The 16,581-nt window shown below is 35.9% G+C and overlaps 1 protein-coding gene and 1 pseudogene across 5 annotated transcripts in view; both read right to left on the bottom strand.

Moving 5' to 3' along the window:
* Positions 1-1,468: 1,468 nt before the first annotated feature.
* LOC143655467 (dnaJ homolog subfamily B member 6 pseudogene) lies at positions 1,469-11,775 on the bottom strand (annotated as a pseudogene).
* Positions 7,792-16,581, bottom strand: part of RFX7 (regulatory factor X7) — a 194,855-nt gene continuing 186,065 nt past the window's right edge. For all 5 annotated transcript variants that reach the window (XM_077127994.1, XM_077127996.1, XM_077127997.1 and 2 more), the window contains 2 exons: positions 16,176-16,471; positions 7,792-15,114 (listed from right to left, as the gene is read on the bottom strand). In XM_077127994.1, coding sequence (XP_076984109.1) covers positions 11,836-15,114; positions 16,176-16,471 — 3,575 coding nt within the window. In that variant the 3' untranslated portion in view covers positions 7,792-11,835. The remainder of the gene's footprint in view (positions 15,115-16,175; positions 16,472-16,581) is intronic.

Consider the following 16,581-nt stretch of genomic DNA (forward strand, 5'->3'; position numbering starts at 1 on the left):
TGTGGTTACACTTCCCATAATAAGCATTAAAAACCAGGGCAAGCTTCCCTAGCAGAATCTTCCCCACAAAATTCAAATATACAAATCAGACTTACCTGTAACAGTCATTTTAAAATCATAAAGACTACACTCATTTCTGGATTCCAAATCCATGAAACTGTACATGGTCATAAACTGTAGAATGCCAAAAAAATGTCTGAGTTTCAACACTCTAAATTAAAATTGCTGGCATTTAAAAATAACATCCAAGTTTTTTACAGTGCCCTCATTTCCAAGACAAGAAAAAATAAAGCAATATGAACAACAGAACCCTATGCTAAAAAAAGGAAGGAAAAATTCACTGAAAAGGAATATGCAAGAAACAAGCTAAGAAAAAATAAATAAGTAAAAAATAAAAAAAAAGAAAGAAGCTAGATCAATTTGTATTCCGTGCTCAATTAAAAATAAAAAAGATTAAGAAGCAACATATCATGCAAATGTAATAATTACAGGAAGCTGGGGAGAATTTTGCTAAAATAAAATAAACTTTTTAAAAAAGAACCAGTGTTTGTAAACCAAAATATTTAGTTCAACCTAATTATTCAATATCTGATTAGGCATGTATATGTATGTATATATGTGTCTATATATCTCACCTATTTTTTTCCTCTGCATGATCCTAAACTGTAAGAGCTAGAGATGGTATTGAAAAGTAAAATTTTGTGGAATCCTATGTATATGCTAAAAGAACAATTATGCATACAAGGAAAAAAAAAAAGATGGGGTTGAGCAAAAATTAAATAATATTTGAAGTAGAATTTGGACTGCTCAAAGAGAATTAAAATTAAAACAATAAATATAAGGAATGATTTTACATTTGAAGTGAATCATTGTGTTCGTCTACCATAAATATATAAGGCCAGAATGCTTTGAAGAATTCATACTCAGGTCTTAAACTTATGAAAAAGTACCCTAATATTCACGATTCAATGTGTAATTTACATTATCTTTAAATTATGCTAAACTTAATTATATTCTAGTTTCAAATACTCTACTACTCTCATTAGGAAAAAAGTTATTTCATGAATATATACTCAATGTCTCTATTTACTATACTTCTAAAGCTATAAACATATCAGTGGTTTGTATAGTGGTTGAATAGTTGAAAAGAATGAGAGAGGCTTGGAATAAATGAATTAGATTCTTAATAATGCTATAGGAAAATACTAACAGATTTAGTGTTGGGGCAAAGCAAAGTAAGAAAGTCTATGTTGTATTTCAAATTTCTATCATTGCCAACCATTGTTACTAACTCACTTCTTCTCACATCCCTAATCTACAGTGATCATGTGTCTGCAAACCTGCTAAAAAGAAATGTGACCTTGTTATAGTATTAAACAAGATGTCTTCTACCTAAAGCATGAACAACAGAACACACACAGAACACAGGATTTTGTACAAAAGTGTGCATATGTCTGATAAGTCCAGTTTAGTGATTCTCTTCTGTTGACTTCTTCTGCTCCTCTCTCTGCTTCTGCTGCTTCCTCTTGCCACCTTCTTTGAATCCTGCTGAATAAATGTAGGGCTCCCAGCTATTTGGAACAAACATGTATATATAGCTAGATACATGTTTGAGTCAAGTGGCAAATCTGTGAGACTTCAGCAACAGGTATTTGGTTAGCTAGGAAGGCAGGGCATTTTGTCCTCTTCCCCTGCGTTCTTCTGCAAAGGCTTCTTCATCTGCCACACCATTCATTGTTAAGGATTTTAATTGGCCATTTTCTTCAACTTCTCTTTTTTTGACCATTCACAATAATTCTCTTTGTCAAAGTTATTCACTATTAACTGTTTTAGTAGAAGTAGAAATAGATTTGAAACCGGCCATCCAACTCCCACCAATGGATGTAAAAGAAAAAAAAAAAAAAAAAGAAGGCCCTCGTGTCCCAGTGAACCAAAGGAAATATATCCTGTATTAAAAGAAGAAAATCCACCTCTAAAAGATGGAAAACCATTGAAAGCAGAGAAAAAAGATCCCATGTCCCTGCTTCTGGTTCCACAAAGGCCTCTTCAATTTTCAAAAATCTCCTCAAATGGAATTTTTAACAAGTCAAATGAGAAAGGGTTCCTTCTACCTAAAAATTCCCTTAAAGCATCATCTGGGTTACAAAATGTAAAGTCAAACTCAAATGCACTGTGGAAATGACTTCTACCTCTACCACCACCGTTTAATCCTTCTTTGCTGTATTTGTCATAGATGTCCCATTTTTTAGCATCTGATAATACCTCATACGCCTCAGCTACTTGTTTGAATTTTCTCTCTGCTTCTTTTTTATTCTCAGGGTCCACTTTAGTGTCAATTTATGATATGTCTTTTTAATATTCTCAGGTGAGACATGTCTCTGCACTTCTAGAACTTCATAGTAACCCACTATGTTTTAACAGATTGTTGGAAAAAGTCAGTTGTGAGGCCATGAAAATTTCTAAATCAAGGAAGCATCAGGATGATACCTTCTTCCTGAAGACAAAATGCCAGCTACCCTAACTCCTCTGTTACATGGCAAGAGACATGACGGTGTCTCTCCATCTCCTTTTTTGGGGGAGGGAGGTCCCCATATCTTTTTATTTTCTTGACATTTGCTGAAGAAATTGGGCTGTTTGTTCTGTACTTTCCTAGAATCTGAATTTTACTGAGTAAATCTCCATGATGCAAAGTATCATAATCAGTGCATTGCCCGTAAAGTTGTAATTGGATATAGAAATTTAATCAGATTTAGTTTTAATTTGGGGGGCAAGATTACTTTGTTGTGGGTTGTGCTCTTCTGTTAGGAAGCATACGGTCTCTGGTTGCCTCTCTTTTTTTGTGATGTTAGCAGCTATCAATGCCCAACTTATGGATCAATTCATTAGAAATTGCAAAAGGATAATATTCCAATTTCATTATTCCTCCCTCATTTATTAGTTAGAATATTTCTTCAGAGAGCAGCTCCCCCTCATCTATTATTTGGTTATTTAGTGTTATACCTCACATAGGTGAGGTAGGTTTCATACTTCATTCTTTCCCTTTATTTACCAGTTTTAAACTGAGAGGGTTATTTAACATCCTTAAAAAGTGACCAATTAAAACTGTTTCAATCCATTGAAGTTATTACTGATATTATGCTCAGATTCCCATCTTTGGCCAGTGGCAATTTCAATAACTTGGTTCCTGAGTTCCTCAGTAGTCTTTGATAGTTTTCTTTCTATCGATGACAAGATGTTCTGTGAGTTCGCATTTATACTTTCAGGTCAAAGCCATGACTGTAGGGTTTTTACTTAACGTCTTCTATCTTACATTGATAGCTCCTTTTTTCTGAGAATCCAGGTCCTCAGGGACCAGAGAATGATCGAATCAGAAAATTACACAATTATAAATTGTCTCGTATTACCTGCACAATAATCTCAGCAAAATCACGCACTCTATCACCACCAATATTATTGAAAAATTAAAATAAGTTTGTATATGGTCTCTCCATTTTTATGTGTATTTAATCTACATTCTCAGAACATATATCTAATGCATACTCTACTCAAACTCATTTAGCTTTAGTTTTATAGTAAATAGGAACTTAATGCCTACCACACTACTAGTGTTCAGGTTGGTATTTCTTCCGTTAACGTGCATGTCTGAAGTTTGTTCTCCAGTAGATTCCTTAGGAAAGGTGCAAGGACACAATGTTAAATGCCTGTGCTTCCACAACATTGCCAACAGAGCATGTTGTCAAATTTGGGCTTTTGTCAACCTGAAAGAAGTGGTGTCTTGTAGTTTTAATTTGTATTTCTCTCATTATCAGCCTCATCAAGCATTTTTTTTTTCATGTTTAAGGGCCATTTCTTTTTCTGTGAGCTGTTTATTAAGATCTTTTTTCCATTTTTCTATTGGCTTGTTGGCTTCCTACACCTGCCCATTTTTAGGAGCTCTTTGCATATTAGGGTTATTAACCCATTGTCTGTGATACAGGTTGCAAATATCTCTTCCTAACTTTGTCACTGTTGTAATTTTTGGCATGTGGCTCTATATGATTAATACCTTCAGCCCTTTTATCTCAGATTTCATTTTTTGTTATAATAGTTCATACTCTCATTTAAAACATATCCCGTCTGTTCAGCTATAGAAAAAAATCTCTGGCATTTTTATTGGGATCATGTTAAATTTATAAATTGATTAGGGAGAGTTGATATCTTTATGATGTTGACTCTTTTCATCTAAGAACATGGTTTCTCATTCCTTTTGCTTTGATCTAGCTGATGTCTTTCAGTAAGTGTTTAAATCTTTTCCTCGTACAAGTTTTGTATGTTTAGTTCATGTTTCATTTGCATGTTTCTTGTTTAATTCATGCATGCCTGGATATTTTATCCTTTTGCTGGTGGCATAAAAAGTATTCTCTTGCATTTTATATCCTAATTGGTTATTATTTATGTATGTAAAAACTACTGATTTCTGAATATCATTAAGTTAAGGATCGTTATGGTGACATGGTGCAGAAAGGATTAAAGAAGTGAGAAAGGAATTCATGAACCAAGGCAATCAGGAAGAAAGAGAAGGAACAAGTGAATATATAATAGAAAGGTATAAGACTTGGAAACTAATTTGCTGTTGAGGAGACAGTGAAAGGCACATGAACTTTCAACTAGGTGATTGCAGTTATGATATTATTAACAGATACAGGAAGAAGAAATGGGGGAAAGATAGTGAATTTCAATCTGGGCATTTGAGTTTGAGGCTAGAAGTGAAAGAGAGGTCAAATCTTAAGATTTATATCTGAAAGCCACCAGGTAGAGGTATAGGGGTATTTGAAATGACTAGGGAGAGAAAACAAAGTAAGAGAAAAGCTATGCTAGAATTTTTACATTTAAGTAACAGGCAGAGGAAGCTGACCCCTAAGAGACTGAGAATGAGGAGTCTGAGTGGTAGAAAGTGAACCAGAATTCAAAGAGGGTGATATACTAAAACAAATACTGAAGAAGGTGAAGGTGAAGATTGAGAAGTTTTCACTGGGTTTGCAAATTTTGAAATCAACAGTAATTTTCGAGACAGCAAACAGTTCAGAACTGTTATGATGGCAAAATAAAATTGTGAAGGATTAAGGTGTTAAAGACATTAGATCATGTTGACTAGGAATGGCCTTGTATTAGCAAATCTAAGTTGTATATTTCGAATATGTAAGATCCAAGCACAAGGTTTCATGATTCAAATAATCTAGGTGGCTATCAGTTAACAGACATGCTGAGATGAAAATAACTTGATCCAAATTAAATTTTCCTAACAATTTGTTTATGGCGATTAACCCAAATTCAAAAGTTCAGTCCTTTGCCTAAATATATATTTATACTTTACCTTCTGACAAATGTGTATATGTCTTCAGATAAAACATAAAATTTAAGTGCTAAAAACAAGAATTTTACCTGCTTAGGTAATATGTGTCCCTTTATGTAGGCATTTGTAACAATTATAACACCTTGTACTTAGAATTTACCAGACACTGTCATATCTCACTTGAACCTCACAAGACTCTGGAAAGTAACCATAATGGGTAGTATTTTTTGAGGTGCAGAATGGCTAAAAAGAATGATAGAACCAGGTCTAGATTACAGGCATATGTTACCAGTCAGGGAAATGCTTGTTCCAGATAGTTTAAAAAGAAAAGGATTTAAAAGCAGAGAATTAGGTGCTTATAAATAAATGGAAGAAACTCTTGGAACAAAAAGTAGAGCTGACCCTCATAGGAATTATCTATAAATTCATCCCTGGAATAAATCAGGAACTCAGAAGAATGGATTCTGATGCTGAAAACCTTGTCTGCATGAATTTGCTTAAAGAAAAATTCATCAAAAAAGGGTAAGATGACTTCTGCTTCATTTTGTCCTGCAAATCTTTTAAGATTGTATCTAACACATGCAATATAATTCACATCTAGAATCCAAGCTGCAACAAAGTGTTAAAAATGTAGTTTTTGGCTTTCTATGCTCTGCACATCAGCAGGAGGCTGAAACAGAAACAAAGCAAGCCAATCAACAATATTTGTCATAGTAAACTTCTGTCTTCCTTTAAGATGTTGGTAAAAATAACAGTCCAGAACCATGTGGCAACCTCTAGAAAATACTTTCCAGATGGATATATATCATTTATATTCAAATCACTTTCCCAATCATGGCTTAATTGGCAGAGTTGGGACTTAAATGCAGGTCTGTCTGACACAAATGATCACAATGTTATATGGCTTTTTAATTTATTAATTCTCTTTAGTTGTTTAATTAGCTTAGGGTCTACTAAATTTATCCAAGTTTTTTTTTTGGACAGCTATGAAATAGTATTTAAATGTTATGCTAAATTTAGAGTATTCTAAGGCTGTCTCCTGATATACCAGTCTTAATGAAAGGAAATGCAGTTTGTCATCCTTGGGTGAGCAATGATAGCTGAGTGGCTGCCATGCTAATCTAAACATCTTAAATTCCCTACTCTTGCTTAAAACTTTCTGGTGGCTAAGAGAGTTACCATTTGGATTTGAACTGAGTGACAGAAGCTCAAAATAAATGACAAACTAGAAAGAAACTTATTCTTACATAAAACATCGAAAAGTAAGCCATGAAGTCTTGTGGAGCAACTTCTTCGGTCATCAGGACTCCAGGCCCCTTCTAAACATTTCTTGCTTCTTTATCCTCAGCGTAAGCCTTCACTCAAAGTTCAAGGTAGTTATTTGAGCTCTAGCCATTACATCTGTATTCCAGCCAGCAGGGATGCAGGAGGCAGGGGACTTCAAAGAAGTTGCACATAAACCCTTTTTGGGGAGTGGCACAGGGTGGTGAGGGTTGCATGGGCCAGGAATCAAACCTGGGTCTCCCAGCTGGCAGACAAGCATTTTACTACTGAGCTACCTGTGCACTCTTGCACATAAAACCTTTTGATTACAACTCATTGGTTGAGTACTTGGTAAGTGGTACCATTTAATTATAAGTGAAGCTTGTAGTTTAATCTTTCAGTTGGCCCATGTGCCCAGCTAAAACTCAGGGGACTTGTAATATAGAATGAGAGAATGGATATTGGTGGCAAGCAGCAGTCTCTGCTACTGCAACTTGTTGCGTCCCGGAATCCTATTCATTGTGCATCTTTCTCACTGTTTTAGTTTGCTAAAGCTGACAAAATGCAATATACCTGAAATGGATTGGCTTTGAACAATGGGGATTCCTTAGCTTACAAATTCACAGTTCTAAGGCCATGAAAATGCTCAAATTAAGGCAACAGCAGGATGATACCTTCTCCCCAAAGACAGGCTACCAATGATCCTCAGTTCGTCACATAGCCAGGCACATGGTGATGTCTCTCCCAGGTTTCATTGCTTCCAGCTTCTGGCTTCAGTGGCTTTCTTTCCGAGCTTCTCTGTATTCTCTCTCAGCTTCTCTGGGGCATTTTTTCGTGTCTTCGGTCTTTTATCCTCTTATAAAAAACTCCAGATAAGAGGATTAAGACCCACACCTCAATAGAAATAACCTAATCAAAATGTCTTACCCATAGGAATGGATTAAAAGAACACTATCTTTTCTGGGGTCTACACAGCTTCAGATCATCACACTTATACTGTAAAACTTCACACCAGGCATCTTTATATAGCTAACACCTGGCACAGACGCTGACATTTTAGGTACTTTATCAATTTGTTCAACAAAAGTCTAGTTTTTTTCTGACGAAGTTTTAAAAGTGAGTTGAAAATAAATATTAGATCTACCTCCAGAAATGTGCTTGAAAAAGCAGTGTGTAAGACAAAATTTTGCATCGAACTTTTATTTTTCCCTTAACTTTCAATACATTAGGACATGTGTTTCTTTGGGGAAGGGGTATGGGGAACGGAGAATGCCAATAATTTTAGAGGAAAGTTATCAAATACAGATAAAATCGAAAGCAACAAATGAAAAGGAATTGTAAGAGATATGGAAAAAGAGCCCCCACAAATGTGAGACTCAATGCTAAACTTTAAATCATAATGAAAATTTCAAAGAAGCCACCAGTTCAAACTACAAACTAGATGCAGTTTGAACAAGTATCTTAAAGTGTAACATAATGGTTAAGAACTGGGTTTTGAAGTCAAGATAATCTTGGCTCTTCCTGTTATAGTTTTGTGATCTCCACCAGTCAGTTCATCTGTGAGCTAAAATGTTCTCACCTGAAAAATGATATTCTTTCAGAATTGATATGAAGAAATGAGATAATATATACAAAGTATTTTAACGCAAAATTCAGTACAAAGAAATATGATAAATGGCAGTAATGAGCATTCCAATTGCTAATCTTTCCTTTCTTTACGTAACTGCTTCCACCACAGGGCTCCTGTCTGGTTGGTGATAGTGGGGCTATGATAATCTCTGAGTGGGCTGTTTGGTTCAGGATCCTAGCTACAATACAAGTTAAGAGTCTCAGGTACTAACTGTTGCTACTTAGTTTCCTTTTAAGAGTGAGAGAACTCTATCTGGTTTCTTTGCTCTGCAGGTAATTTCTAGCTGTTTCCAGACTTTGTCTGGGTTCAGGCTACAAAATGCAATGCAGTTATCATTTTGAATTTCTAGTTCATGTAAAATTTTTATGTTTTTGAATACAGTTGTGCTTTTCAATTTTCTTTTTTTTCCCTATTATTCTTCTGTCTAGAGTTTCCCAAATACACATACCCAGGTCCTCTATAGGCTAACATTTTAAAGCAAATGTTACATGAATGAGAAAAAAGATGGCCTTTTGATAACATAAAGTTTTATGCCATATACCATTCATCAGTAACACGTCCTAAATGAATAGCAGAACTCTTATGAGTAAAATTCTGTGTATCCTTCTGGATTAACAGCAGAGGAAGTTAGAAGTACTATTTTGCTCTGTGCTGATTCTTATACTCTTCTTTGAATTTTCTGAGAGCAAATGAAGAATGACATTGGGTTTGTTTAAAAAATGGCATGCTACTACCTATATAAAATAAATCCCATAAATCACCTTAAGATCCAGTCAGTTTAATATAAAATGTTTTTAATTATTTTTGAAAACATTTAAAAAACAATTTTTGAGCACTTTCAATAAAAAAGGAGAACTGAAATGCTACTGCAATATTCAACTACTGTAGTTTCAGCAGGTACAACAGACAACAAAATACTGGGGAAATTTGACTTTTTGCACTAAATGAAAACATGAAACAGGGCTTTTTTTTTGTCATTTATGGTGTAGTAAAGCACATTATAGTACAAGACTATTATATGAACCTCAGATGCACTGCACAAAAAAACACTTTCCTTCTTTTCAGTTCAAAAGTCAGTGCTTATTGCAATTATATGCAAAATTATTTACTTCATGAAGTCTTATCATGATAAACATTACCAAAATGTTTTAAACATCAAAACAATGAAAATAATCTGAGAAAAGAACATATTTAACAATAACTAAACAGAATTAGTAAACAAAAAAAGTAAATAACTTGTGAATAACTATGCTTGCCTGGTTAACACGGAACCAGTTTCAATACAGCCAAGAAAAAAAAAGTGGTTACAGGAACACCTAGTACTGTACAAGATAAGTCAATAACACTCATGCACATTTTGTGATCATGTATTAACACGGTGAAGCAAACTAAACTTAATTCTTCCTGCTGTAATATTCTCATGTAAGAGAATAAGAAATAGAAATATCTCATTGAGATCAATGCACATTGCTACATAAGACAATTTTATCTGTCACTTTGATGACATTTTGTCTTTTCATAATGAAACACATTTAAAAAGTTTAATCGGTGGACTGTATTGGTTGCATTTATCCTAAGAGATGTGCCTACCACAGGTTCAACAAATTTAGTGCAACATATGAACCCCAGAAAGTTTGTGGGACGAATTCAACCAAATTTAAAGTGTTTGCTGCAATACTGTACAGTGGGTTAAAAATTCTCCAGTCTTCATATTTTTATCAAAAAAGATTTTCATTATTTTTATATTAGTAGGAAACGAATAATGTAAACAAGGGATTAGAATGGCCTCAAAATTTCCTTTTCAAAGTATCTCATATAGAAAGGCTCCCATCATTTGTTAAAAGAAATCACACAGTTTCCTTTGGGTATTGCATACTTTGGTGTGCAGTAGTGCTGTGTCTCAATGTACAGTGAAAGAAATAACTACATCAAGAAAAAGTATCTAACAGATTATTAAATCAAGATAACAGCAAACACACACAAATGCCAATAACTAGACCATACCGATATATAAACCTCTGAGCCAACTCTAGCACCATTTATTTATCAAAATGTGTTGCACCCTACCTTGCAAATTTACTGAACTATGAAACTTTATTAAATTAAACCCTTCATCAACATTTGTTAAATATTCATTGATTGTTGTCTTCTGAATGGCTTACTAATTAAGGTAAAGAAAGCATAGCTAGGTTCAAGGTAGTATAACAATGGTTTAATGTTAGCTTTAAAAACTTAATGATAATTTAAAAATCTCTTTGAAAATGATCTTGAAACTCACTTAAATAGATCTGTCAACTAGTGGGCAGATTTGTGTCAACATGAAATTCATAAATAATTATTCATAAAACAAAATGGGAGCCATATAGAGAAACATTTTAAAACAAATCCTGAGTGCTGGTTTTGCAATTGTGGTTTCCACAATAAATAAATTAAGCATGTAATAAAATGTTCCTCGTCTTCAAGTACTATCAATATCCCCTTTGTTTTATCAGAGATGTAAAGATTTGTGGCTTCAGACCTTAGATGGTAAAATAATTTTTGTTCAGTTTTTAAAATGTTATCTTCTTCCTGCTTATTTTGTTTTTCAAAGGGATCCCATGATCAAATTGCATTACTATATTTAGGAGGAGAAAAGGAGTCAGTCAGTTACTAAACTGAAGAGGAAAAGTTGATTACTAAAGAATATTATAATTAAAATTTTTTTAAATAAATGTTAAACAGAATTTGAATATATGCATGTAGCCACTGTGATGAAAACCAAGAAAATACTTTTCCTTCTAAATTATCCTATCTCAATGACCAAATAATAAAACTTGAAACACTGTTCTAACATGCTTGCAATTATTCTATTACAGTGTATAGAGTTATTTCCTAGTTTCATATATGTGTGTTAGTCCCCACATTAAAATCAACATTTTAAAATAAGACTAACGCAAGGTCACAAATACAAATGGCTACTAGTTTTTTCTCTTAAAAATTTTAGTGCAGCTTTCACTTTCCTTAATATTTTCCATTATTTTCTCCTATGTAAGCCCTCCATTGTAAATATAAATGGTACTGAAGCCCCAGATAGTCCTACAGAGATTTTTCATTCTACAGTAGCTCTATGCTTCAAGCCTAAGTTCTTTAACCTGAATAATATCCCTGTTTCAAGGAAGACCTTCTTGTCTACAGTTCACCTCAGCTATGATTTCACATCTAAAAGATAATGCCAACAACAAAAATAGCCTATGCCTAAAATCAATGGTTCCTTCTAAATTCTGTGCAGATCAACCAATGAATTAAAATGAACTTATACAAAATAAAAATCTAGACTGCTCTTGTGAAAGCTGGCTAGTCAATTATTCACTAGCAAGCAATGTGATTAAATGGGGAACATTATAAAATTTAAAACTTAACGGTTCTTCTACAGCCTACTGTCTTTAGAAACTTGTTAAGAACTGAGGCAAGTCTAACCATTTCCTACTGAAGAAGAAACCACTTCTGCAGCAAACGCTTTTAAAATCTCACAATTAATAGTAAGTGTTTCTGCTGCGGGAGGCACTTCCATTAAGACAAATACAATACATATGTCTTTAGATACAGTGTGCTACATATTATAAAACACAACTTAACCCAACATTTCAACAGTAGGATGGTCCTTACTTTCTATCCATTCAAAACCTGATGAAGTCATAGAGTTCATGGATTCGCTGCAAATTTGTTGAAATAATGGGTCATTCTTTAATTCTTCCAGTGTAGCTTCATCATCTTGTCCCTGCTGACGACCTGGATCAAACAGTAGATTTGGGTCTAAAGTGTTCAAATCATTGATACTGCCTGAGAGCTCAGAAGACAACCTGATATCACTAGAGAAATCAGCTGCCGTATTAGTGAGATCGGATGCTACCTGACCTACCAGCTGCTGGTTGGTTTGCAAGCTGTCTCCACTCAACAGGTCTTTAACAGTGCTACTGAAATCTAACTGTTGCTCTCCAATTTCCGATTGTGCTTGATTATCTCCAGGAGAAAAATTGATCTGATCGGTGCTATTACTTTTGGTGAGGTAAGATGGTGTTTGGAATTCATAAACAGAAGTGCTGGAATCGATCATATTCTGTGGGTTGGCACTAGGGAAAACAGAGGAAGTTTCCAAAATCTGAGTAAGATTCATTCGAGCTGTGTAATTGGAGGGCAGGTTATTCATTCCCAAACCTCTCACTGCATCATCGTTGTCAGAATCAAGTTTACTCAACAAAACATTGGTTATTTTTTTACTGTTGGTTTGCTTCTGAAGAGAGTTCGGGAAGGCTGTTTGCATCATGACTGTCAGTGGAACTGACTGACTTCTTTGAGCTATGTTGTTGGCACATGCATCTGTGTGAACATTTGTGAAAACATGAACTTCTGGGGTAACTGGACTTCCAAAGGGAGTTACATTAGACCGTGGGATATTTGATACTGGATAGAGGGTGCTTCCACTAAGATTACGTTGGCGATGAACGGCAGGGCTCACACTCCGGCATCTGAAGTTGCTGCTGGCAGATGAATTAGTTCCTTTATTATCAAGAGGGGCAGGGACTGCAAAACCTTCCTGTTTGTTGGTGTTATTTACAGTGGCACCTTGATGCTGCACAGGAGAGACAGGAGTCAAATGACCAAAATGAGTGTCATGATGTCTGGGTTGAGACTGGTAAGACTGTCCAGGCACAGCGAAAGCATGAGGTTTCCTGAAACGGTCTTCCACTAGTTCCTGATAACTTGGGAGAATGCCATGGCCAGACACCGAGGAATTACCAACCCCACCATACCCATTATTCATCCATTCAAGTTTAGTTTTGTCAGGGTGTGTGGCCATGGGTCTTTGCATTGGTTTCACAGGACTACTTGAGACAATGCTGGCATCATGATATGCCATACTAGAGCTTATTGGAGTAAATGCAAATGGATTCCTGCATTCAACAGGGCTAGGAGGGACACTACTGCTGCAGTTAGAATGTGGAGTACCGATGGGTGTATGTCGGCTGCTTCCTAAAGCACTATCCACAGGTGTAGTCTGGGCTAACCTGGAGCAAGGGCTCTCCCGTGACAGACTCTGAGACCCAGCAATCATTTCAGATGTTGGGGTCGGGGTTGGGGTCGGGGTTGGAGTTGGTGTAGGAGTGGGTGTGGGTGTGTGAATTGGAGTGCCATTGCTATGGATTGGATGGTAGAAGTGAGTGCTGGAGGCGTGAGACGACATTGGAGCTCCTGGAGTTATTGACTGATTCTGAAGGGTCATTCCCAAACAGTTACCATAAGAATGAGAATTATTCATTGACATCTGCTGCTCCATAAGCACCAGCTCTTCTACAATACTATCTTGTGTAAGTTCATCATCAAAAGGAAAGTAGCTTTCATTTGTCTGAGAAACAGAAGGCTCAAATTCCTTCAAGTCAGACTGTAGAGGTAACTGATCTGAAGACTGTGCTTGTATTTGATTTAAAGAAGATTCTTGTATCTGGTTATGTAGCTGCTGGCTATATGTGTCCTGTGGCATTCCTTCTAATTCCCAAACAGATTTCTCTAAGTCATTGATATCAGAGTGCTCAGGAACTGTCATAACACTGATATCTTGTTGTTGTTCACAGCTGGCAGATATAAACTCAGAATCCTTAGTGACCTGTTGCCATTCATTTTGATTAAAGCTGCCATCTGATTTTGAGTCCCTGTCCAAGAGAAAGACATTACTTTCAAGTTTTACTTTTATATCTGGAGATGATGATGGTAATATTTGCTGTACCAAAGCTGAATCACTGGTAATAAGAACAGAAGAAGTCAAGGGTCTATTTGCCACTATATGTGAATTGACATTTATTGGTACCTTGCTAGGAATTTGAGCACCAGCTGTTGAACTTTCTGTTTTCCCTGACTGTGGAGCCTTTTGGTCCTTCTTAACACTGCCTGGTTTCTGACCTTCTCCGGTAACTGCAGAAAGCTGTTCTGTAATTGGTTTCTTTACAGGAGGCACCTGGGACTCTTGCACTGTAGAGGACAGTCGCTTTCTTGGACTTTTAGTGCATAATTTAGAGTCTTTGTTTATTGAGTCACCATTAGATGGTGAACTGGTGCTGGTGAAAGTTAAGTTCTGAGTGGCAACTGAGAGAGTGATAGTGCTTTGATTATTGCCTGCTGAAATGCCTGGCAGAATTTCATTACAGCGACTTTTACCTTTGGTCCTCTGGTCACAGACCTTAGTTGCTTTTATTTCAATGATACCTTCATTTGAAGGTTTTTGTACTACTCCATCTGTATTATTTTTTTGCCCCAAAAGGGTACTAGGTGTTGTTTTGGGAGCTTTAGTCTCATCAGAGTTCTCTTGGCATTGTACAGGATGCTCATCTGATAATTCAGGTTCCATTTTGACTTCCACAGCAGATGATCCCCCACCACTGCTGCTGGTCCTGAACCCAGGAGACTGAAGTGAAACAACAGAACCATTCTTGATTTGTGGAATGGTCCTTGATTCTTCTGTTGTTCCTGTAGCACTGTTTACTGAGGCAGAATGTTTAAGAGGGGCACTACTGTTGCTCGGTGTGAGGGATATTGCTGTCATTTTCACCACGTTTAAAGAACTCATATGTGAAGCGGGTACAACAGCAGTTTTTATGGGACTGCTAGTAAAGAGGACAGTAGTTGGAGAGCGGATGGTGAGTGCACTGGTGTTGGCTGGTTTGGGTAAGATTTGAGGGTAACGGTGCCGGGCAGAACGATCTCCACCAGGACTGGCTGGAACATTCTGAGGAGTCTTTGGTGCCTGTTTCACAGACTGCATGTGCTGAGTGACCACCTGCACATTGAGGGGAAGAACTTTGCCGTCAGAGGAACTCATTGGACTTGGTGATGTTACCAACTGCCTGGTTCGCTGGACCTATTAAAAGGAAAAAATAAAAGTCAGTGTAGCAAGACTAATTCATACAGCTGTAGAGTTATAAGGCATTAATTAAATGCTAATGTTAGAAAGTTTATGTAAAAACAACATTAAGATATTTTTCAATTAGCAAAACTAAAATTTTCACACATGTGATGAATACTTGCCTCAATAATGATTTTTAAGGTTATAGGAATAAGAGAGAAAATTTTGAAAAAAATATGCAACTATAAAGGTATTACCAGGAGTCTGTGCCAAGCTGACTCACAGGGGAGACTGTCTTATAACTGGGTCTACCTTGGACTTTGGAAACTAAACCACTGTGGACAAGGTCCCAGACAGAAATACTGTCTAACCAAGTTGCTCTATAGTGAATAGCACAAAAGAATGATTACTAGGTAATCTGTATTTTCATGACATGATGATAATGATGTTAATGTTAAAAATAATAAAAAGAAGATAAAATACCTCCTTAATATAATCAATAACAACATAAAATATCACCTTACTTTAGCATGATCCCTCACTTTAAAAACTCCATCATAACCTTAGTTGCTTGAAACAGGAAAGGAGATTATTAACTTCTATTTGTAGATAAGAAAATTCAGAGTAGCTAAAAGCCCTATACACAGCAAGCAACAGAGATAGGACTACATGAAAGCATTATGAAAACATGCCACAATTTTGCTTGATCTAAATGTTAAAAAGAAAATAAAGTACACACACACACACACACAGTTTGCCAACTGTGCCATCTTCACTTAGCCAGAGATTATACAAATTTGAAAATGACTTATCTCTTACATAAGCTCTCACGAGTTTATGTGTCTGCTTTTATGTCTTAACATCTTTGTATACTCACTTAGGTTGATTGTATAACATGCTTTGTTATTAACAACATACATCCTGAAAGAAAGACAAGTGGCTGAAGCTGAATCTGTCTGTAGTCACAAAATCAGCTTATAACTACATCTACACCTATAACTGACTTTTTCCCATCTGCCACTTTTAAATGATTGATTTCCCACCATCCCGGGAAGTCCAAACACTAATGATATTACCGGAATAGGACTAGGGACAGCTGCCACAACAATACCAATAGGCTGAGGAGACAGGATTGCAGGATTTCCATTAGAAAGATTAGTTACTCCGTTGGTTGTAGCGCCTTCTGATTTTTTTGCTGAGGATTCTCCCGGCAAAGGAGATTGCAGTTTCTGTTCTTGCTGCTTCTTTTGGATTTTCCGTTGTAACTGCTGCTTAGCATCAATAGGAGATGGCAAAGTCTTCATCTGAGGCTGAAAGGTATTACTTTCAGCTGTAGGTATAAAAGCAGAAGGCTGGGTAATTCCTTTAATTCCTAAAAATAGAGCAAAAAGGAAAATATTTCTTATTTATTACTTCTACTTTATAGAAAGCAGTTACAACTCATTTTCTTTGAATATGTAGCCATCTACTGGACAAAGTAAC

The sequence above is a fragment of the Tamandua tetradactyla genome, chromosome 14, assembly GCF_023851605.1.
Source record: "Tamandua tetradactyla isolate mTamTet1 chromosome 14, mTamTet1.pri, whole genome shotgun sequence".
NCBI classification, from domain to species: domain Eukaryota; kingdom Metazoa; phylum Chordata; class Mammalia; order Pilosa; family Myrmecophagidae; genus Tamandua; species Tamandua tetradactyla.